General features: G+C 35.6%; 1 protein-coding gene across 5 annotated transcripts in view; it reads right to left on the bottom strand.

Moving 5' to 3' along the window:
- Window positions 1-439: 439 nt before the first annotated feature.
- The window catches only part of GALNT1 (polypeptide N-acetylgalactosaminyltransferase 1), a 91,686-nt gene continuing 67,696 nt past the window's right edge, over window positions 440-24,429 (bottom strand). For 4 of the 5 annotated variants that reach the window (XM_074899427.1, XM_074899429.1, XM_074899428.1 and 1 more), the window contains 8 exons: window positions 18,357-18,564; window positions 16,594-16,764; window positions 15,068-15,185; window positions 13,933-14,113; window positions 6,374-6,513; window positions 5,151-5,249; window positions 4,284-4,418; window positions 440-1,829 (listed from right to left, as the gene is read on the bottom strand). In XM_074899427.1, the coding sequence (XP_074755528.1) occupies window positions 1,683-1,829; window positions 4,284-4,418; window positions 5,151-5,249; window positions 6,374-6,513; window positions 13,933-14,113; window positions 15,068-15,185; window positions 16,594-16,764; window positions 18,357-18,564 (1,199 nt within the window). In that variant the 3' untranslated portion in view covers window positions 440-1,682. Of the gene's footprint in view, window positions 1,830-4,283; window positions 4,419-5,150; window positions 5,250-6,373; window positions 6,514-13,932; window positions 14,114-15,067; window positions 15,186-16,593; window positions 16,765-18,356; window positions 18,565-18,705; window positions 18,726-24,429 lie in introns of those variants that run through there. The other variant, XM_074899431.1, reaches the window with a different exon arrangement.

Genomic DNA, 24,429 nt, shown 5'->3' with positions numbered 1-24,429 from the left:
ATATTTTTAAAGTAGCAACATAATACTGCAATTTGTTAACATTTCCCCTGCTTTGTGTATGAAAACACTTGTGTACTGCTGCAGAAATAATGGAGATAACACTGACTAAAGCAACTTGGAATAACAAATCTAAAATGGCCATAACAGCCAAATATAATTCCACACAACTTTTGCATGAGTCTAGGTTTAATTTGCTTTACAGGACAGTTGGCCAAACAATGACATTTATCATAAAAATATCCTCTCCATTAAGCAAATCTCATTTTTCTTTCCAAAAGAAAATTCAATGTATACTCTGAGCATTCTGTGGCTCATTTTCAAGATCAGCCCACACAGATTTTTCTTAAACAAAACAAAGCAATTCAGTTAAAAAATGCAGACCAATGTAATGACATAGTCATAGTGCTTTTGGCTATGTTAACTTTAAAAACCATGCCAATTTAGCTATTTTTCTTTAGGTTTTATTAGAAAAAAGCAGCAGATCAACATTACAATTCAGAGTCTAATCTAAATATGCACTTGACAATGAAGCACATCTGAATATGAAGTGAAAAATGATTCCAGAAAACCTTCAGTTTTGCCAATCTCCTGCTACTCAAATCATGTATCTTTTCTTCTGGCTTTCTGATGACTGAAATCAAACAAGGAACAAAAGATTTATTGCTATGAAAACAAAACTGTAGTACAGTAGTATGAGTCTTGGGCGCTAAGCATATTCCATCAAATTAACTCAATTTCAAAGTGTACTTAAATCTTTTGTTTGGCCATGAAAGTCCATAAGCTGACTGACCCAAGTATAAACTGAAATGGCAGGTCTGGACAAAAAAAGAAGTTAGACAGTATGTTAACCTCCAGTTTTCAGACAGTAATAGAAAGATACAATTCCAACAGCCAAGAAATTAAAATAAGAAAAAATGAAAAAAGTTGATCCGACATTCAAGAGCTAAGTTTATTCTTATGCTCATTTTGTTTGCGCCCAAAATAATTTTAAACTCACCAGAAAAAAAATAGTATTTATGGACTATCACACAATTGAAAAAGAGAAACAATTGCCTTTTGACTTGGTTATTTTCCCCCACTAAGGTATAAAATCTACATATAAATTTGATACTTCACTATAACAAATTGTACTTTTCATAGTTCTGATTTAGTTTCCATTAAACCCTGTTTACTTTTTGTTTTTAAACCACAGAATTCTTATTTCATGTAACTGAATCTGGTTTCCCGCTCCCTCTTTCATTTATTTGTGGATCTATATTTAGTAGTCTGATTACCACTGCTAGCCAGGAAAAAAAACAATTCTTGGAACTTTCTTCATTACAACAGCACTTTCAGCAGAGGTTACTGATGTGCAAGCAAACTACAACGATATGCAGCTCTTCAGAGAGACTATTTCACTGATTATGTTTCCACTGTCCAAACATTCCCTAAATTATTTGCTGGAAGAAACGCTTTCAATCTTGTAAACATCAGTGGGCGCAGTTTCACTAGTATGTGTGGTAGTTTCACATCCTTATACAGGAAGGCTTGTTCACAGCTGCTGATAAGCTGCAGGAGCTCTAACAGCTGATGAACTGTGGATTCTGCCGAGCAGAAGTTTCTTCTGTTGCTACTTAACAAACAGTGTAGCCAAAGTATCAGCCGAGGTAGCCCAGTCAATCCTTGCTTTTCTTTAGAACCTCTCAGAATATTTCTGGAAGGGTGACATTGCGAAGCAACCACTGCTGGGAGCGGCTGCCGTTGCAGTCTCTGATGCTGGGTACCTGGCTGTCCTCTTCGGTGGCTTTGTCCAGGCACTGGTTACTGTTCACATGCAACAGGGTTAATTTCTTGAAGACAAAATAAGAATAAATTAGTTTTACAGAAATCACCAGTCATAAGCTAACCAAAAAGTTTTTAGTGGCCATTAAAAATTCTTTCATAGGTAAGTAGGAACTGGCTACTGACTCCAGATCCCAATCCTAAGGAACACTTAAATATGCTATTGGATGTTGTAGATACTAATCGCTTCATGAAAAACAAAACAGTCTGAACTTTAAAATTATGTTCTTTATCAAGCAATATGCACCATTCTTTAAATAGGACTACACAGCTAGGGATCTTTGAGGAGTTAGAAATTATAGTTAGAAATTATAGTTTGGTAAGATACCATTTCAAATATGAGTTCTAAGAGTAGTTTTGATCAGATCATTAAATATGTATTCAAAAGTACTTTATTTTTCCTCAGTTGGGGACACAAAACTGACCTTACACTATGTTCTTCTAGCTCCATATTATTTTTAAAAATTATGTTCTTTAAAAAAAAAAAAAGGTGTACCAATTCACATATGTATATATCTTTTCCAATACCTACTAATCTTACTTATACAATCTTCCATACACCACTGTCTACCTTGGCACTATCCTCATGGAGAGGAGATCTTCAGAAGTTGCATTTCCTGCCACTGTACTATGGATACTCATCAGTGCATCACATTGTCTATGGTACTGACAGGCACTGCTATCAGTATTACTTCTCTTACTCAACAGCACGAGGACACAGGACTGTCTGAAAACTGGCAGAACAGGCAGGCCTTATGTGCGCAAGCACCAAAAACCTGCAAACAATCTCCTGCACTCATACAGCAGCTGGAGAATGAGGGAGGGATTTGAAACAGACTTAAGTAGACAAATAACTAACACAAAGTTGTTTGTTTTTTTCCCCTCTCCCCTCCTTTCTTTTCCTTCCTGGTAGACATTAAGGGAAAGGGGCTTCTTACATGCCTCCTGAACAGAGATGAAGGAGAAAAAATTACTAAAAAATTACTCAACTATGTGGGCAGGAGTTCTTGCTAAGTATTTTCAAACTTCTTTTTGTGCTTTATTTGCCAGCTTTCCATAAAGTTCTAAAGGTTATACTTAGATTTTCCACTGACAGAATAAAGAGAAAAAAACCCACATACAACCGAATTTATGGCTGAGGATAGACAGAGGGGAAGTCTGTTTTACAGTCTGTGGCAATCATTGCAAGACAAACCATTGCAAGTAGGTGTCTAAAGAGGCAATATTTTTACCATTGATAAGGTAGAAACAAAAGTACTTGCTGTTTGGTGAATCACTGCATGTAGTAGTACTATGTACCTTATTTACCCAAGTCAGGTAAACCAACTACATTAAAAACAAGAATGAATGATTCCCAAGACTCAAATTGAATCATTTCAATTAACATGTAATCCTGAAAGCCTTCAACAGCTTCCTTCAGTCTCCTATCGGAAGTTTTTCGCAATGTGCAGAAATGCTAGTAAAGATCCACTGTCTTCCACATTAAGTGCCATCCTAATCAAAGAGTCATCATCATACATATTTCCTTTTATTCTTAAAGGCTGTAGGTTTTGTTAATACCTCAACTATTAAAATCAATAGCAAGTCTATTTCGTTAGAAATATCCCCCCCCTTTTTTTAAATTAGTGAAATGACTTTTTAGTAGCTATATATGTTCTCTTTATAAAATAGTCATCATGATTATAATAGCAAGATTCTTCTTCCACAAGTTACTTCGCAAGTCTCTTTCACAAGAATTGATTTTAAATTAACAAGCTTGAAAACTATTTTTTTCTAACTATCCATGACATAAGTCAGAATTCTTGAGTGCACTACTCAATCACAAAATTGTTTTTAGAGCTTGCAAATCTAATTAATGATGAATGAATCAACAGCCAATGCTTTCTAGATCTGGCAGTTCAACATATGAACTTCAAAATAAATTTGAACACTACATACAGGAAAGAGAATGATTAAAATAAAGCTGTTTTAAGCATCTCTACCTTAAACACACCACAATTAGAAATGTAAAAATCTTCCTTACAATTTTGGGATGCTGATTTTTTTAGTTAGAAAAGTATTTCCTTTTAAACTTGTGCAAGATAAGACACCAGGTGCTGAATTTGTTACAAGATTGCTAGCAGTATCTTGTACTGATCCAGTAGATACCTGGAATACTTTTCCACTGTTGATCTCATTGTAACACAACACTACACTAGCAGACTATCTTTCTCCAGAGGATCCAAAAACACATTGAAAATACTCTTCTAAAAGTTCCCCCAAAAGTCACCATGTAATTAAATCAATACAGATGCCCACTGAGTGACCACACCATAAACTAATAACAGAGGGAACATAATCTTGACTTTGTTTCCTGGTTTGACTGTCAAATAGTGGTCCCACACCGGAATACGTTGCTCTGTGGGCTCATGGAAAAACCCAAGTTGTCTCATTTTAATGTCACAAGTCATTAGAAGACTCACCACTGGATCGTATTCCCAAAGCTGATTTCCTTTTAGATGGTGGCACTTGAGCATTGTTACTGGGCCATTAAGTTTGGATACATCTAAACACAAATCATCTGTTCGAATTTCTTTGTTGGCAGTATATGAGAAAACCTAGACAGAAAAAGAATGAGAGGAACTGAAGAAAAAGTTCAACTAAAAGATTCCTGAGGCAGAGGAAAAGGGAATGTTTGTACATTACTTCAGTAATACCCACTAAATATATTTTTCTTTCCCCTTCAGCATGTAAAGAAAGATATTTTTAATATTTTTAGGGAATAAATATAAACAATGTATGAACAAGTTCTTCAGTCAAAATTGACATTGTTTTTGAATTGCAGACTGCTTCCTGCATAAAAACAGGAGGATTCTAAACAACAGGTAATCTCTGTATTTTGGAAAACAACTAATCAAGAATTATTAACAAAGCAGAACAAAAAAACAGATGTAAAAAAATTCCAAAACCAACACCCAGGAAAACATACATTAAATACAGCCTTTCAGGTACAGCTTGGTTTTTTTAAGCAATGATGCAATTAGGAGGTCTAACCAGAAGACAGTTCCAGAGAACTACAGGAGGTGAAGCCTAGCTTATAGTAGTCTCCTCCTCCCTTCATCTCAGTTTTGACTTAAAGTTGATCTTAAAACCTATTGCAATCAGGCCTCAAAAACCTACGGATGACAAACCACCAACAAATCTTCTCATGCATTTTCTCTTACAGACATCTTCTTCAATGAGGGTTTGCTAAACTCTACAACTTAATTATATTTTAAAGATAACTTCTGAAAAAATTAAAGAATTGTTCCAAATAATTCAATACATTAATTTTCTTAAAAAATTGTCACCTGATTGCCACCCATTCCATGGCAGTTAAAGATTCCAACTTTCTCATTTTCTTTTCTTGCCATGTTATCCAGACATTGATTTGTCTCCACATTTCTTATCTGGGAGTGAAAAAGAGCACATCACCAAAAGTTGTTATTTTCAGAAAAGAACTAGGTCCGTATCAAACCACACCAGCACCAGTTCTGTCTGCTATACATTAGAGGTTATGTGAATTAAGTGTGAAATACAGGAACCATACTACAATGAGACATTGTGGTCTGAGACTCAAGCTCCCAAGCAAATGTTCAAGCTACCAGGTTACAGAACCATGTTTGTTTCTCTGCTTTCTTTTGGTGAATCTTTCCATCGTGTGGATTCTTTACTCAGACTCAAGCTACAACAGAACGGATGCGATTGGAGTATCCAGCCCAAAACTTTCAGAAGACTTAAAGCACTCTCCTAGGCATGGTGGGTTTAATTCCCTTTGAAATCACAGGTGACTGGGTTCAATTTCCTCACTTCTTGAGTTGCAGTCTTAATCCCTGTATTACTGTATAGTAAGCAGGCATGAATATCAAGTCTCCAATAGTCATGCAGCAGCATGAATGCCTGCTCCATTTTGTTAAAAGCATTTCTTTTAGAAACAAACAGTACAAAAATCACCCTGACAACAGGCTCAACATTTGGCTTAAAATAACTTGTAGGGGAGAGTAGGTGCCTACTTATTTAGGACATCATAATCTGTACTACCTCTACAGTCACTTAAGAAACTTTAAAGAAAAGAAAAAACAGGGAAATGCCCAGCAAGGCTTACAAATCACTGGTCACTGACAAGGTTTTTGGGTGTAAAGTTCAGAGCAATTTTTAGGCAAAGCCCTTGCTTGACCTGGTCTAGTTTATTAAGCAAAACTATGCTCATGCTCTACACATGGATAACTTTCTGCATAATGTTCTCTACAACTATAAATTTCTGAAGGAATATTTCTAAAACCCTTCTGTGTGACATTTAGTACTGTAGTAAGGAAGGGAAAACATTCAAATTACAACACTGTATACCCAAGTTGAGTCTTCTGCCCCACTGAGAACCTAGAGATATCATTTTACAGATGACATGAACATGGGGGCAAGATACTTAAACGTTGCTGGAGATAACTTTTTTGCACTATTCAATTCAGAACACAAATAACTTACTGCACAATGTACTTTACATACGGTAGATAAATATGTAGGATAAAAATCTTACCTCTCCCAGAGAAAAGTAATGGCGTGGAATTTGGGAATCAGGATAAACATTCTCCAGGTACCAGGAGAAAGGCTTGCATTGGAGCTTGCGTCTTAGTCCCAGTCGTGATGATATGTCCCCATAATCAACTTTAGTTACTCCTGTAGAAACAAAGAAAGTTTTATTCAGTGGCTGCTAATAAACATCATATAATTCCATTTAATACAAAAATCACCAGTATAATACACTGCTTGCATAAAAGACTTTCTCTTTAGAGAGTCATTGCAACACAATAAGTGATTTTTACTTTTTTTTTCCAAACATAGCAGTATACTGTTTATATTCTCAGAGAGAACACATCAGTCACTACCTGTCACTTTTTCCAGATAATTATACAAAAGATGGAATCACTACATCTGTGCTACATATGACAATTTCTTACCTGCAGTTTGTGGAACAAATTGAATGCAGCTGTTTACTAAGTTATCAGAGGAGAAAAGCTGAAACTGTTATAGTCACTAATGCCATTCTATCCCCAATGACAACTGGGGTGCATATCTATGCAGTATAACGTAGCAGTCTCCTTCTGTGAAGCAAGGAGAATTCCATTTTCATTTAATTCTGTAAACCAGGTACCACCTGCTGGATCCTTCATCATCTAACTGCACAAAGAAACAGTCAGAAAGCAGCCTTCATACAGGGAACTAATCCTTTAATAATTCAGTATTTGTTCAATATAACTGCAGCATTTGCAGGAAGTATGTTCACCATTAGGACTGTTATAATTTTTTTTGTGGTATTTTGCTTGCCTTTCTTCTCCTTGCTCCTCATTTATCAAAGTGTTCATTCTTCCTGTATCTTTCCACTCCTTGATGGTTACTTTAATTTCTTCTGAAAATTTATTTGTGCAAGTCCTATGTGCAGATGGCTTGAGGAAGGTGAGCATGATCAGTAGATACTTTTGCCTCATCAGAATTAAGCACTATTGTTATTAATATTCCAATAATATTAGAGTAGAATAATTTCTAGTTTTCAGGCATCATGTTCTTTTTTTTTTTCCACACTACTCTTAATACCACACAGGCCAAATATAATATAATACAAAAAAATCTAAACCAAACAAAAACTCAACCCAAAAAAGAACAAAACCAAGGCCTAGCAATTTAAATTCCCCTCACAGACCACAAATATGGCTCAACTGGTCACCACACTACAGACCTCCAGCTGCATACATTTTTCAGAAATCGCTCCAGAGTGCTGTGAAACACCTCTAAAATTGCTGACCTTCTGAAACTGAGTTTGAGACATTTCTAAATTGGCATACTGTGTTATTAAATCAACCTGCCAGCAGATGGTGTATTTCTACTCAACAGATAAGTGGATGATTTCAGCTAAATGTTTGTAAATATTAGTAAAAGCATCAGTAATTTCAATATTCCAGAAAGAAAAAATGCTAGCCAGGCTTTGGGGCTTTTTTTTTAAAAAAAAAACCCAAAACCAAAAGCCTAAATGTTTTTAAACAAAGATGCTAGAAAACTATACTGGGTAAGGGAATGAAAGCAAAGGAAAGCTTGCTTTTAAAAGAAATTTTGAATAGTGTGAATGAAATTGAAAACTCTCTTAGAATAAAATCCCAGAAAACTTCAGTCTGGGCTTTCCAGTCAAAAAGAAATCCCAAACCCGAAGAACACAAGACAAAAAAAAAACCAAAAACCCAAACACCAAAACACTGCTCTATCTTCACCAAAGCAAATATTTGCTTTACACCAAAAGTAGTACTCTCTCAAAAGATGATGGAATAAGACAACAAAGGCTGTGCCAATCACAGCTAGGTATGGAGTTCTTCATTCTTCAGTGATGACAAAGCAGTTGATAGATGAAACAGTTATGCCATCCTCACAACCACCTTACGATACTCAAAACACATTCATCAGTTTCCTACACTGACCTTCAGAAAACAGCACTGTTAAGGTTTCGTCACATCACTGAATGGCAGTAAGAATTAAAGTCACAACCATAAAGAATTAAATGCAAACTGATACTTAATAGCATACAAGTGTGCCGTTTCTTCAAAGTAGTTTTAAATGCCACCATGTAGAAGGAAATGTGCCAGCTGATTTTCCTTTCCATTATAATGAAATAAAAGGTGTGTATTATATTTCATTTAGCCGTTATTAGTCTGAAAGATTTTAAAAAAGTCGTCCCTGAAGTTAGGTCTGCATCAAGCCATATACTGGCATACAGACTACAGTTAGCATCAGGTTAGCAGATGGACTGAACAGCAGAACCAGTACAGCTGCCTTAGGGCTGTCCTCTAACAAGGCTGAATTACTCTGTCTCCTAGGTTTCTGGTACCTTATCTATATCACTCAAAAATAGCTTGAGTATTCTTATACAACTGCACTACACAGTGCAGCAGCAGTTACTTACGCGTAACAGTTCTTTTGGGAAAAAAAAATGGAAGCAAACTAGGAAAACTGCAAAGTATAAAGCATATAAAAAATAAAGTACATATCTAAATCATTATTTTCTCCACAGACCAGTAAAATTTATATACACACAACAGTGACATATACCTTCCAGTGTTTTTATACTTGCTTTTAAAGGCTCAGCTAAACAAACAAAACAAAACAACAAACCACAATACAAGAATTAGATCAAATCTTCGTCCCAGGAGACAATTATCACAGGCTCTACAGGTACATGCATCATGAGGAAGATAATCTTGTCCGCTAGTTGTTCTTTCAAATATTTGGGTTTGGTTCATTAAAAAAATAAAATCAGAAATAGTATTTAACAGTACTGTCTACTGTTGTCTTTACTTGACCATGCAATATACATGTTCTCCCCTCCAACCCTAATTACATTAAAAGCCTGGACCTCCCTTATGATTCTATTTGTCACACAGCTTGCTGGGGGACAATTGCATGGGGTTTTTTTCACACATATGCTTAAAGATGTACTCAAAAATAAACATTGATAAGACAAAACCTTCACACCATATCATCCAATCACACCATCACCAATTCTTTTGTACTAATCTAAGATTCATCTTAGCACTTGCTTGTGCTGTCACTATTCTTGAAGAAGTTTGTTATGCAGTACTAGACTACTCTTATTAGTAATATATAGTGGTCTTTCCTTATACCTTTACAAAAACATACATATAATGATGTCTATCAGTAGGGTACTCCTCCTTCAGTCTAATTTTTTTTGCCACCTTCTATTTAAGCTTTCCATCAGTCACGTTGCAACAGCTCTGCTATCCCTCAAAATTTCAAGAGCTGAAGATTTGCTTGCCAAGTTCAATGTGTGGCAACATATTTATGCTAAACTGCTTTGAAAAAAAGCATGTTTTCAACATGATTACAAATTGCTCAATTATTTTCAAAAGCACAGTATGAAAACTGTTTCATCTAAAACTAGTCTTCTATTAAAAATCATAGAACTTGGTTTTATTTAGTATCATGAAACTCGATAGCAATAATAATTTAAAACCAATTTGAATATCTACATTATTTGAATTCCCAATTAATGCTAAATAGGGAATACTAGCTGAAAGCAAGAACACATGGAAATCACTCAGTATGTATTTTGAATGTAGGCTTAGCTACCTTGAAAGATGCTTCTCTGTCTTCTCGATCAATCATACATAAAAATGTTACCCATTTCCAGTCTGTACATACTGAACTTTGACTTACCATGCTTGGCTGGAGACAAGTGCATGCAGTGACTAGAAACTAGGCCTACTGATCCAGTTTTCAGGAAACACATCTATGTCTGTCTAGATGGCTCTTGCTCAGGTAATTCTGCAGTTCTACCTTTTCAGGTCTTCTGTCCACTTAGCCCTAGTGCAATGGAAGATACCTTCTGGGGCAAACTTGTGGTCAACAATAAAATTAAATTCTACACAAACTAGACAAAGCTCTACTCACATTCACTGGAGCTTCTTTTGGGGATGCCTTCAGCTCACCAGCTGGACAAGGAACAGGGGAAGCACTGAGGAGCTGGAACCCAGACCGACATACAGCACAAGGAAACCACATAGTCTGAAGCTATCCATGCTTCTCCTTTAGTTTAAGGTTACCAAGAAATTCTGCAACTGTCAGTTTATCATTAATTAGTAGTTAGGAGAAGGTTAGGGGGAGGTAGCTGTGGTAAGCCAGCCTAATGCTTTGCAGCTGCTGCAGTGGAAAGTGGTAGCTCTTCCTTGCTCAGCCTCAGATCCCTGCTGCACATCCTGTGCTGACACAGGTGCTAACTTAACCAGTAGAGCACCAGCCCACAGGACAAGTGATCCTGACAAGTTCAGCAAGTCAAATCAGCTGACATAGATACACAACTGAATCCCCATCACCTGCCATGAAAATCAAGGCACTTTCCTCACAGTAAGCTGTCTGACATTGCCATCTTGTGAAGCCTCACCTTGGACAATCCTGTCCTAGTATTTTAGACTGCAGAAAGGGATGAAAGGCCAGCACTAGAAATAAGGAAGTGGTAGAGTCTGCAGAACAGAAATCAAACTATTCACCTTCATGTGCTGGATGTGTTTACTGAAAGCTGAAGAGGAAATGCCCTGGGAAACAGCACCCTGCTGTAATGCATGACCATGAGGAAAACTGTCAGATAGTGAGAAAAGACTACAGTTTAGTGTCATTACTGCCATGGAGAGTAGCTGTTGCATGCAATGAGATAGGCTTGATTTTGGTTGAGCAGCAGCTGCTGAACAATTTCTTGCCCAACCTCCATCTGTACCTAACCACTTCTAAGCAGAGAGATGGCTTTTAAAATGCATGAAAGCTTAAAACAGACAAGTAACAATTTCTACTAGGCTGTACTTATTAGAGAAGAAAGGATTACAGGCTTACTTTTCAAGAGGGCAGCTTTTCATTTAACTACATTACATCAATAGTAAAAAGTCTCTTGAGTTCCTATCATTCAAGCAGTAAGCTTTTTTTTTTCCTCCAGACAACACAGATTACATGAAGTGGGAAAGCTACCTGAGAATATTAGGTTTGCTTTCCTGGACCAATCCCTCTGTGATTCACTATCTTAGGGGAACAGAAAAGAAAGGATAAAGGAGGAAACAAATTTCTTGTTAACTAGGCTCAATGATGCCTGTCAGTATATTACCGCCTTCAAAATCCAATTTTCTCATCCATGTCAACTAACGAGAAAAAACATGGGTGCACAGAGGATTGCTTGCTTTCCCCATTCATCTGCACCCAGGCTTACAAACCAGCATCAGCTTAAAAATCCTCACCTCGCTCCTTGCAAGAACATGTGACACTGTCACATTAATATTGAAAGTACACATTGTACTAGCAAAGAGTTTCAGAGGCTGCATACTGTACTCTGCCAGAGGGTCACTACACTACCACTCTGTAAGAACTGAAGATTTAAATTTTTATATTAAAAGGATACCTAGAAAAGCTGAGTATGGCTAAATGAGCCAATGTAGCAGAGAACGACTGAGTTCCAGACAACTAAGGGCCAGAAAGACTTACTGAAATTTACACTGATGTTATTTGCTGTCAACTGGTAAAATCAGGGTATGCAACGCTCAGGTACGATTGGAGACTCCAGAATAAGAACAGTAAGGTGTTTGTGGACTTCCCAAAATAGTAATCCTTTCTAGTTAATATCTACTGGCTCTAACAATTTACATGGATTTGGGGGGGTGAGATGCATGAGCAGCAATGAGTATATATATATATGTTCATTCTCTGAACAATAGGTATTACATCATAGCTAAGAATGACCCACAGTACTAACCACTACCTTCACAGCTGCAGGCAACAAACCAATTTCAGAATAACCCAACTTATTCAGGTACTATATAATACTATTTTTGAAAGACTTGGAAATTCTAGTATCAAACTTCAGTGCAGCGTCAGTACGGATATGAGTACACAAATGAGATTATCTGCCAGTAGGCCAGCGTAATGCTCAAAGAGGAGCTGGGCAAAAACTCATCCCTGTCCAACAATCATTCAGGCTATTAGCATACCAACTATGCAAACATGCATCTTTTGAAAGGAAAGAAAATACATACTGCAGTTACAGAAAACTACTTGTTACTTTCACCATTTCAAAATTTTTACTGCATTCTATTTTAAATTCTTTCATTCCTTTTCTCCAACAGGAGAACACATTCATATTCCACAATACTGCAAAACTATGCAAGTCCTATTAAAATAACAATTCTACAAAGTTCAAGCAGTATAATTCCTTTTGTAGTGTACAATTACCACATAAAATGGAAGGACTATAGAAATTATATATACAGAGCCTTAAGTAAATTAACATTTGTTTTTTAGACTTAGATTTTAAAATGTACTAAGTAGCTGGAACACCTAAATATAAAAATAACCTATCTTGACATGGATTTAAAAGCAATCTTAACCAAAAATGATCGCACCTATTTTATATAGAACTTTTCTGAATATCTGGACAAGCCATGTTTGAACTCATAATGCTTTATTAATAACAACATAGGGCAGTAACCGTAAGCCGTTAAGATTCTGATTTCACCTAAGAAGCTTTGAGTAGTAGCAAGAATTATTTTTTCTTAATTAAAAATATCTTATAGGCTTGAGTAATGCATTCTCTTAAGACAAAAACCATCATAAATCTGCACAGTCACTCGCTCTCACAAGTATTCTTAAAATCTGTAATCTAAAATTTGACACTGTTCAGACTCATATTACAGCTTTTATTTTTCAACACTAATGCAGGTTTAATAAGCAGGTCATAAGATAATACTAGTTTTAAAGATACATCTTCGGAAAAGCAGATGTGACATACAGAACTACCACTTAGTGTTTAAAGTCAAATGTCTCTAACATCTCGTGTATTTAGAAAGGACGTCTGCTGCTACCCAAAGTTTGTTGTTTGATAAGACAGAGACAACAGAAAAAATCCTGTAGGGACAATAAATTCAGTATTTCCCAGGCTTCCTTTCTTTTTCTGATTTTTTTTTTTCCAGAAAGTTTGAGTTCATAGGAAATTTGCTCTCATATTTTATATCCTCTTGTTTAGTTAACATCCATTTTAAGAAACATAATAAATATCATCACAGTCAAGTATATTGGCAACTTGCCCCTGTGCTCTAGATATTGAAGTGCAAACTCTACCAAGCCAAAAGATGTTAACTTTTGCCACTCCTGCTACATGGTTTCACTTAAATCGCTTTTGTGATTCAAATTCAACCTGGAATGCCTGCAACACAGAAGTCACAGGTCAAACTCCAGTACATTATGAGATATATTTGGATGGCTAGTTTTCAGCACAACGAATGAGCTCTTTTAACATTCCACTAAGCTTTAATTCTGTTGTACAGGAAAGCTCATTCATAAATCATATGCATGTTTAAAAAAAAAGTTAAGAGACTTCAGGGCACATCTCTGGCTAACAAAATTATTTTTCAATTAAGACTTTCCTCTTTGTACATCTTACATGAGCTTTGTCTTACAGTCTTCAAAGCAATAACATTTTTATTTAAATACTCATGTTCTTTCCCAGTGGTAATAACATTTTCATACTTAATAGGTATTTCTCATAACCAAAGACCTGCTCACCTGGGGAAATGATGTAAAAAAAGTTTTTGAATTCATCCATCCAGACTTCTGCAAGCCGCCTATTATTTTTGTTGATTATCTGCCCTGTACCTCCTGGAAAAGTGTACGGTGTTGCTTTTCTGAACACATGCCCAACATGTGAACAAGTTACAATTTCCAAAGTGCCACCACACTGCCAGATCTGAAAGTGATAGAACAATTACCGCACAGCTTCAAGTTGTTAAAAAAAAGTTTAAAAATGTTAATCGTGTGCTTCTGTTCAGGTTGGAGGAACACCATTAGTTGAGGTCTAGAACAAATACATACTGCATGGAAGAGAAATGTATGCCTGTTTCCTGCTCAACAGATAACGATATTCACAAGCTTGAGTAAGGTAGCCTAAGAAAGAGTACCTCAGGCCTCACAGGAGTAATGCATCAGCAAGAGACTACCTCAGAGAACTGAGCAAGCTGACAGCAAAGGAAGGAAAAGGCTCACATGAATCACAGGGAACTAACAGGTGGTGAACTGTCCAAAGAATTCCATTATAAAATAGAATCTCCATTTAAAACCACCCATACAATTCCCAAGCAAAGTTTCTGGAAATATTTTCAATTCTATTTTGGATGTCTAGAAATGGCAGATTCAGAAAGCCGAACTACTTCACAAGTATCCACCTATATACTCTGAGCTGGTACGTGAAACGAAAGGAAATAGTGCTACTTGATAGGAACAAAAGTGAGAACAACACTGGTTAGGTCCACATCCAAATGAACATCTGCAATCATTAAGTTAGAAAACAGCAAGAAGAGAGAGTTTATAACAGAGGTGCTCACATTTCACTGATGGCATCACCCTTACCTTATGCTCCCCAATTAGCTGTTCTAAATGAACTCCTTTTAACACACACACACACACGCATTCATTCTTCAGAATGACTATTCCAGTCTTTTAATCAGAAAGCTCTGCCAACTATTATTCATCATGCACTTTTCACTGACAGTCTTTGCATATCTCTGCTGGAAAAAATTAACAGGAAGCAAGTGCTAACTGCAACAGGAGAGGACACTGATGCAGACAGCAGATCTGTATTTTACAGAACTCAAGAGGTACTGTCCTGAGTACAAAACATTGAAAAGTGAAAAGTTTTACCTACCCTGAAAGAAATTTCTAAGTTTTCTCCACCCCAGATATCCATTCCAGCATCATATGTTCCAATTTCCTGAAAGTAATCTCTGTCTATTGAAAAAAGACCTCCTGCCATTGTAGGTGTCCTGGGGAAGAAAAACAAAAAAAGACAAAAAATAACCATCAGTCACTATGAAAACATATAGTTAAATACATTTCACAGTTACACTGACAAAATGGCTTTATTCCCCAGGTTCCTAATATGTTCCTTCTCAGCAGGCTTCCATCCAAATTCAGTTACCATTGATGTACTTGCTAGCTCAAAATTTTCCAGAGATGAAACCAGTTAGTGACAGTTCTCCTTATTTTCTCACTTCAAATTGGAGTCTGGATGGAGAAACAGCCCCTAGAAAGTTGCTGCCATTCCCAAGAAAGACTTCTGCCTACCATCCAGGTAACTAAAATAAAAACCAAACCAGTTTCTTACAGGAAATTTATACTGTTCTTGAAAAAATTATGGGATGCCATGAAGTGGCCTCCTTCCTTTCACTATTATTACTTTGTACAAGAAAATTGTACAGTCAGGGTTACATCCAGATTTTCTTTAGAAATTCCTTACTGGTAGGAAAAAAAAACCTACGGTAGTTTCTCTGTTACTAACTTCAGTAACATCTCCCAAATTTCCATTTTTTTAGTCAACAAGTACACAATACATGAATTATAATTAGACAGACAATACAGCTTTGTAGTTCAAGTATACAACTCATCTACACTTTTAGCATAAATTATTTTCTATCACTGGTCATTTTCCTGAAACGCTTTGGGCTTTTTCTGAAAGACAGATAAAATATAAGCTAGGTCACAATCTAACTAAAAATTTATGTCTTTTTCCCCTAAGAAGGAAGCTCTGTGTGTGTGTGGTGGGCAGGGAATATAATTAGCCATATCCTGAGAAGAGCTCTGGATTTCTTAAATTAAAAACAAACAAAAAACTGTAAAGGTCATATCCTCAACTTTACAGTAAGTAAATATTGCCCACCATTTGAAACAGTAAGGTGAGAAAATGTGCATTTGCAATTGTTAAAAAGTACACATTACACAAATTGTCTAATTACCTTCGTCATAACATCTACATGACATGCAAGTATAAATTCACCTCCCATCCATGCCCTTTGAAGACATTAGATTTATGTAATGTATGCACACATGAATATGCCAAAAATTGATATATCTTTCAAAATATTGTTCACTTGATTAGAATAAAAGATAAAAATAAGGTTCAATAAAAACCTGTGCTTTGGTATAAAAACTAGTTAAAAGGTGGCAATTGATATAAAACTTAAAAATATTTCTAAGGTGACAAGCTAATGGCTTCCTTCATTGCTACCAAAAGTTACAAACAGCTAATCTGTACAAAAAACTTTTATGCTGTTCCTTCAACCACACAGAAATTATATTACAACACTATTCATTAAGTACTTACAAGATTAACCTAGAAAGGATATGACTAAACACCAGGTGAACTTTTTAACCAATTTAATAATTTCTTATTACCTAACAGGAAGGGTTCTATCTCCTTTCCGTCGATCCATCTCTCTCTGAGGAACAGGATACCAACGAAAATTCAACTTCCAGTTGAATCCACCATAGGTCATGTCAGAACCTGCCATATATTCAAAGGTGTCATCGCTAATTACGTCAATGATGGGACACACTACTGTTCTCCTAGAAAAAATTGAAAGAATCAAACCCATTTAAAGTGTCAAAAAAGGTGTTTTGTTTTGTTCTTTTAAAAATTGTTTTTAAACATGTACAGTTTGAATTTTCATAATGCTACTTCTTTACAACAGTATTCAACAGATTATTACCATGAAGCACATTCAAATTCTGTCTTGCTAATTAGATTTAATTAATCTAAAGGAAAATATGTTTTTCAGATAGTTTTGCCAATACTAGCTCTTTTTTTAAATAGTACTTGCATTATTGCCGGTAATAAACATTCATCCTTCTGCAGATGGAAAAACTGATCACAGCTTTCTCAGTGCTACACAGTGATTGTATAGAAAACAAGAGTTTTTAGTTTCTAGCTAAATGATCAAAATAACTTGCAAGTTCTGAAATTAAAACTTGGTTATTAGCTCTCAGGAAGTATCCTTATATGCCCTCAGGACTAAGAAATTATAATCATTGTTGAAGTATTACTGCAAAGTCAACAGAAAGTGGCCTCCTTGATCACTGTCCTGACATTATTAAGACATATGCTCACAGAAACTAATTGTAATCATCTTAAAGACACTTAAGTAACCATCCTCAAGCAGGCTTCCTCTCACAAAAAGCTCCGTAAAAACTTTCAGGGGTTGCAACTAAATTTAAAGGACTTCAGTTGAGCCATTTGCACAAATTGTAAGTTTATGTATTGTAGTCTCACAAAAAGTGTGTTAACAATAACTCAAAGATCAGTATTATATCTTGGCACAGTGTTGAACAAATAATATTATTTGTAGCTTTTTCATCACATAATACTGTATTTTGTAATGTTAAATTTTAAGTGATTTTTATCTATTATAACCATATCAACAAAAATATCTGTAACCCCATACTTAATATCTAGTCTATTTAATAGGGTGTTTACTAGCAGACTAGTGTACAACTACAGAGTTACTGCTCTGATGTATGAATGTTTTACAAAGCCAATCACTCTCACTCTGACTTTTTTTTTTCCCCTCAACACAATTTCCACCACAGTATCACAGATATGTGTTGTGAATATTGACTTATGATAGAAATATAAAGCTATGTCACTGCAGTGTAGATCAGTATGATTCTGATGAGTATTCTAGCTTTAGAAAACACATCCCAGAAGACCAAGTCACAGCACAGATTTCCACAATACAAAAACATTACAAAATAAAGGAATCATAATGAGAACCTGGAAATGGTAAACCTGGCAGTTCTTGCTCACAGTGTTGGTGCTACATGAGATCAAAGCTCTATTTCTTCCTCAGGAATATCTTCCCAAATTCATGAAGGAATGGGCCAGGCTGCAGATGGAAGACCTCAAATTCCACTGATTTCTCAACTCCATTCATGCTCAGGTCCCCTACTATTTAGCACATTATCTTATACATGCTAATACAAGCTTCACTTTAAACCAAACTTTTTTAAAGTTGTACTGAATTAGCCTTTTATTCTTATACCAATGAGACTTTATCCAGCCCTTCAAAAAGTAGATATTTAGTTGTAGGCTATATTGTAGTACCTGGAAGATTTCTTAATAATTGAAAAAAACCAACATGGACCAATAGATGGATAATTACCTGTCAGCTTTGATCCTTGCCAGCAGAGGTTCAAGCCAGCCTACTGTACATTCACAATGAGCATCTAAGAAGGTGATGACCTGGCCTTTAGAAGCAGCAGCCCCCTTTAATCTGGCTCTAATCAATCCAGAACGCTGTTCCATTCGAATCACGTGAACAGGTACTTTTAATTTTTTCACATAGTTCTCCAGAGGTCTTTTCAAGAAGTCTGCAAAGAATGGTCAAAACCATGGAAACTATCAGTTACATTTTTTTTTTTTTTAATACTTGAATTAAGAGACATTTCCTCATTTCTTTTCTATCCTTTTTGTACTTTCTCAGCTAGTTTCCTCTGCTACATATTCTATACCTCACAATATGCCCTTCCACATCTCCATGTGTTTCACTTGCTAGAGCAGGAAGTTCTCCCTCCTCTTCATTTCTTCATTATGGAAAACACAAAAATGAAGAGTGTAGAATGCTTACATAGAAACCAGATGGAATCCGCAAGTTTTTATTATGGAGTAGACGTGACACTGTCAAAAACATATGCATAAGTGCTCTTGGACATAACACTTCTCTACCAAGAAAATACAGAAAATAATCCGACTAGCTGAAGATAACTAATTACTTCCTCTAGAAATGTAACTTACAGATAATTTCTTTGCAAGCAGTATAAAATATGATCAAATTAATTTTTTAATTATGCTTACCCCAGATTTTTCTGGCTAATATTTTTTCTATTATCACTATACTACCTAAAATCAAAAATAAAGACAAAATCAACTATACATAAACGCATATCTGTAATACCAAAAAACCTCAGCTTAGCTAAGGAACAAATTATTCAAAATAGAACAGCCTTGACTACCATATGCCTAAAGGCTCAAAATTACTTGCGTTACAAAGAACTGCCAAATTGACAAATTTCCCATTGCCAGGCACACTTTTTGTCCATCATGAAAAATTAGACTATGATGGATGATGCCAAAGGAAGAACAAATAATAGAGGGAGAATGCAATTGACAGTCACAGAAACAAATATTTCAATAACTTGCAGATTTCAAATCTGTAAAAAAGGCAAAACAGTCTTATAACACAATATATTAGATTATACACTCAAAGCACATGGGAGTTGTACTGCAACAGTGCAAAGCCTATAGTAGGATTTAGCATGATACTAAGTGCCACATATAAGAATAAGCGTGACACTGGAGGGGGAAATAAAAAAAATATGGCTTGAACTCTTAGTGACTGTGTTGTAAATCTCAAGAGGCAGAGCTGACCTGAGGGTGATTACCATTCCTTACCACTGCTCCAGATGAATGAGTTCTAATTGCCTCTTCATTTTTTTTCTGCGTATTGTTGGACTGTCACTAAAACCTACAGAAATAAATTCTGACACATCTTGAAAGCTGAACTGTGCTAAAGGAGCCTAAGAGGTTGACAGATCTTAAATATTTGTCTCCAGAGAAACTCAAAGCAAGTTAATTCTTATTTTGCATATTAACAGAGACTCAAATGAATAAATGTTTATTACTACAAACCAAGCGTACATGCCTGAACATTTTGCAGGCTTTTTGAGGTTGAGCACAAACAGAGATCATTTGGCTGACTGTCTATAGCAAATATAATCTTGTCTCTTTGCAGTTTAGCTTTCCAAAGCCACTAATTTAAAAGAACTAGTATAATGGTAATGTTTGTAGTTTTAATGTATATGGCTTCTGTGTTCTACACAAAGAGAATAAAACAGTGAAGGATTTCTCTCTATGCTAACCATCTCATGAGCAAGTCACACAAACGGGCATGTTCCTCTGCACATTTCAGGTGTAGTATTAATAAGCTTTTGAAGTACTTCTAACCACTTAAAGTTCAATGAACACAGGCTGTGACATTGGCCCTTGAATGCACAAGCTACATTAACAGAATTAGTAAAACTCTGCCAGAAGGAAAAGAGAAAGAGAAATATTTCAGTTAATACAACTGCAGCAAGTCAAGAACTAGCAAGTCATAGTCAACATACTGCATATAAAAATCTTGTCCTACCTATATTTTCTCTGTAAAGTATTTAAAAACTCCATTTACATTTCAAGTACTTTTTTTTTTTCTCTCTAAGAAACAATCATAGATGTGTGCAGTGTTTTCACTGCGGATGGAATAGGGTTAAGAACAGTCCTTCTCCCATGTTTAACCACTCCATAAATCTATTCTTATGAATTATCACCTTGTTCAAAACTTTAAAAAAAGGGAGTATTCCTAGAAACAAAACATTGTGCCAGACATTCAGTAACTGCGCCCTTAAAAACACTTCTAGAATTTCAGCAAAATAAGCAAAAAGGTAAAACTTGATGTCTCATCACTACAAAAGCATGGATAATACCTCAGGCATCAAGATTTTTGGTGTTCCTCTGCTACCAGCTATTAGGGTTCAACACTCAAATCTAAGCAGAGTATTTTGTGTTTTCCTTCCAGGGCACCATCTCTTAGAGCAATACACATCCCTCAAACTGCTCCCTTAGTTCAAGCAGCAAGTCTAGAGTTTTGGACTAGTCATCCATCCAGAAACTGGTAATAGTTTCTTGTAAGGCAAGACTTATGTTTTTTCTTTAAAAGAGTATTTGAATAATCTTTTAATGCACGCAATACATTTTGGCCTACAAGAAATGCCAGAATCAAGATGTAGAGATGATTTTCTATACAAACCTATTGTTCATATTTATAGTAAATCCTATATTAAACACTCAGATGAAAAGTTTTATGCATTACAGTTAATTGTTTATGAGTGACCCAGGATGACAGCTGAGTAAATTTTTTAGCATTCCCTCACATACGTCAGAGAGTGAGATTTGGTAATGAAAAAAAAAAAAACCCACAAGCTATAAGAAATCCCACAGATACTTCTACTTGGAAACAATAATTCATGTATTTTCAGACATATAACTTTAGTTTCATTTAATGCTTTTTTGCTGAATATTCCTCTCAAACTTCTTCTGTATCAAAAGGGTGCATAATTTTATCTAGGACTATGGACAGTTCAAAGAACATCTTCCATGGCAGTAGCAGAACTAAGAAAGCCAAAAAATCAAACAAATTCAGCTCAAGTCAAGTGAGTGCATAAGTTGAAAAATACCTTGCCAATTCTATCACTGAATCACATTTATATGAATATAAATGAAAAATTATGTTGCAAACTTTTTTTTTTATTAAGCTACAATAAAACACAGATTTATCAGATATGAGCATGCCAACACAGTTTTAAAAAGTGTGAATACTTATAAGATGTTATTGGCAGGAATTTAGTTTTGGTTACATTGCTTTGATCTGTACCTGTATACCTAATTTCTGTGAATGTATTCTACCCTGATGCAATCTGCCTACCTTGGCCATTCAGTGCTGACCTAGTTTTAAGTACTGACTCATCTGATTTCTCCTGTTAACTTTTTAAAAAATAGTTACCAAAGATCAATATTTAGAAACTAAACATGCAATTCTGACCAGTACCTAGAGAACAATGTTACAGATATATCTTATTTCTCCAAAACATTTCTTTTTGGTGTAAATAAGTGTGTGATATTATGTAAATTCATTCTTCTAAGAGCGTGACACTAGCAGGTACAAAGTGTGCTTCAGGCAGACTGAATGCTTCTTTATTCCAATTAAATTGACTCTGATGCTAGAATTCAAAATACATTACTCAGGCTGAACATTTTCTTTTTCTGGAAAAATCTGCTGGTTTAGTTCAACTCAAACAGAATTCTTAAGTAGCATATGCTAAACCCTTCAAATTTTCAGGCATCATACCCTTCTGTTTTGTTTAATGTAAAAGCACGTTTGCTGGAACCATTACAAGCTTTTGGAAAGCAAGACAAAACTTTCAGTAATTGTTGAAAATAACTACAAATAAAAGATGCCTGAGTGATCTGAAATGAAGATCACAGTTTTCAAAACTAAATATTGGAACAGGTTCAATAACACCACCAAAAAACCCTCTGAAATGCTATATCTTTCAGTCTGGAATTAAGTTCCTTTTCTTTTATTACCTAACCCAAACCCAGAAACAGAAGTTATCTAGAGAAAGCTTTTTTAACATGGATACTGCTATGTTAAAATTTATTTTTTCTGAAACAGAAATCAAAGCAATATTATGTCTACATTATTTTAATATTAGCCTGCTCTTCATTTCTAGGTCATATTGAAAGCTGACCTGTCACAACTAATCATTAGCACTGATTTGAATTAGTGTCAAGGACTGTTTTGACAAATGAAACAGAGCACACTTGGAATAAACTTTGTTCTCCTAGCCAGTCAGTGCACACAAGCCCATTAACCAAATGTACTATCTCTGTTCCATTAAGGAAGCACGTACCTGTACAATAACCTAGTACGGGTACTCAGAATCCAAATATCAGCATCCCAGTTAAAAAGAGGACTGTTCCCTGGGAACAACTCCAAGACAGGTGAGCAGTTTCACATGCATTAGAAACAAAAGAATCTGGAATTTTTACAGAGATGATGAAAAACTACAAGAAATTGAGGGGTGTAATTAAAAATTCCCCGCAACTGAAAAGAGCGTAAATTTGATCTCGTGCCTTTCTAAAAGTAGAAGTTAATCACACCTCTCATCTGATCTGCAACACATTTATGTGGTAGCCTTGCCCTTTGCATGGGCATTTGTCCTCTGCTGCCAGGGTGTAATTATATTTAAAGCCTCTGTCCCTTCTTCCAAACTGCACTGAAATTGGCTGAAGAAGTTAAAGTTAGTATCAGGTAAGAAAGCAAAAGCAAGTGAGGGTGCTGGAGAGAGGAAACGAACAGACCAATACAGGTGCAAACACAACCTGAGTGCATGAGCTATGCTTCACTAGGAAAACAGGTTGGTCAGAGCACAGTTTGCTGATAGGATTTTTACCTGGTCTACTCAGCTGCTCCACAACCAGCTGTAATCTAGTCCTACAGTTTGGAATAAGTCAGTTAATATGCTTTAGCATCATATACACATGCAAGCTGAAGAAGAAATGCATTATATTTTGTACCACATTAGACATGAAGTGCAAAAATACACTCCTACATAAAACCTCCTTGTTAACCACTGTAATCCATGCACCATAATGCTACTTAGACCATATGATCTGAAATCCAGTGTCTCTCTTCATACATAGATCTTGTTTGAACAGATCTTGTTGTCTGGACAACAGTCAGCCACCTTACTCTGAAGTTGGAATTACCATGAGCAGCAGAATATGGATTTTGCATCACTGGAATCAGAAACATCAGGCAGAGATGTCAGCATGCTGAGTGTAAAACCCTTCCATGACTAAAGCATGGGAATTCCTGCTGATACAGATAACAGCCTACAACTGGTGGCTGCCAAGACTTTTTCCTAGTGACCTACTAGCTCTTAGTCCTAGTGGAAAACTTTTGGTGTAGAAATATAGAAAAACGGGTTGATTCAATATAAAAATATAGAAATGTTTTAGATGAAAAAAACATAATATCCTCTCATCTGCATCTACAAACACAAGAAAAAAATATCCCTATACTTTATAACCACTGAGAAAGATTAAGCAAAGAACAAGCCCAATATTAACTATTAACCAAAATGAAATAACAAGTATTGTCTAGAATATTTTTATTTCTACTATATTGTAATTCACAAAAAATATGAAAAGAGTAAAATCTAAATAAAGTTATTTTAAGAAAAAAATCAGCTTCAAATTTTGTCTATTAATTTCATTACACCTGGAAAGTTTCATTCTGTATCACTAGTTATTAAACAGTGGAATCTCTTACAGCATAGAAAGTGAATTTCAACTTCCCATGAATTGAATAATTAAAATTAGTCCCTCTAAACACCAAGCTTAATGGTGGTAGTGATAGTAAATTTGGATGTGTGTGAGGAACAGTCACCTTTGCTATTATTCACGAGGTGATTCAAGTATGAAATGTTCTCAAGCTTTAGCAATGCGTTAAAATTCTAAACACAAAACATGAAAGCTGTGATAGGATAAATCCACTAGCAAATACAAACTTTATACTGTCAACAGGAAAGTAAATACACAGGTAAACTTACGCTAGTTTTCAGTGAAGAACAACT

The sequence above is a fragment of the Athene noctua genome, chromosome 2 (assembly GCF_965140245.1).
Source record: "Athene noctua chromosome 2, bAthNoc1.hap1.1, whole genome shotgun sequence".
Classification (NCBI taxonomy): domain Eukaryota; kingdom Metazoa; phylum Chordata; class Aves; order Strigiformes; family Strigidae; genus Athene; species Athene noctua.
Note: the sequence above shows the minus strand (reverse complement) of the source record. Positions and strands in the feature narration are given on the sequence as shown.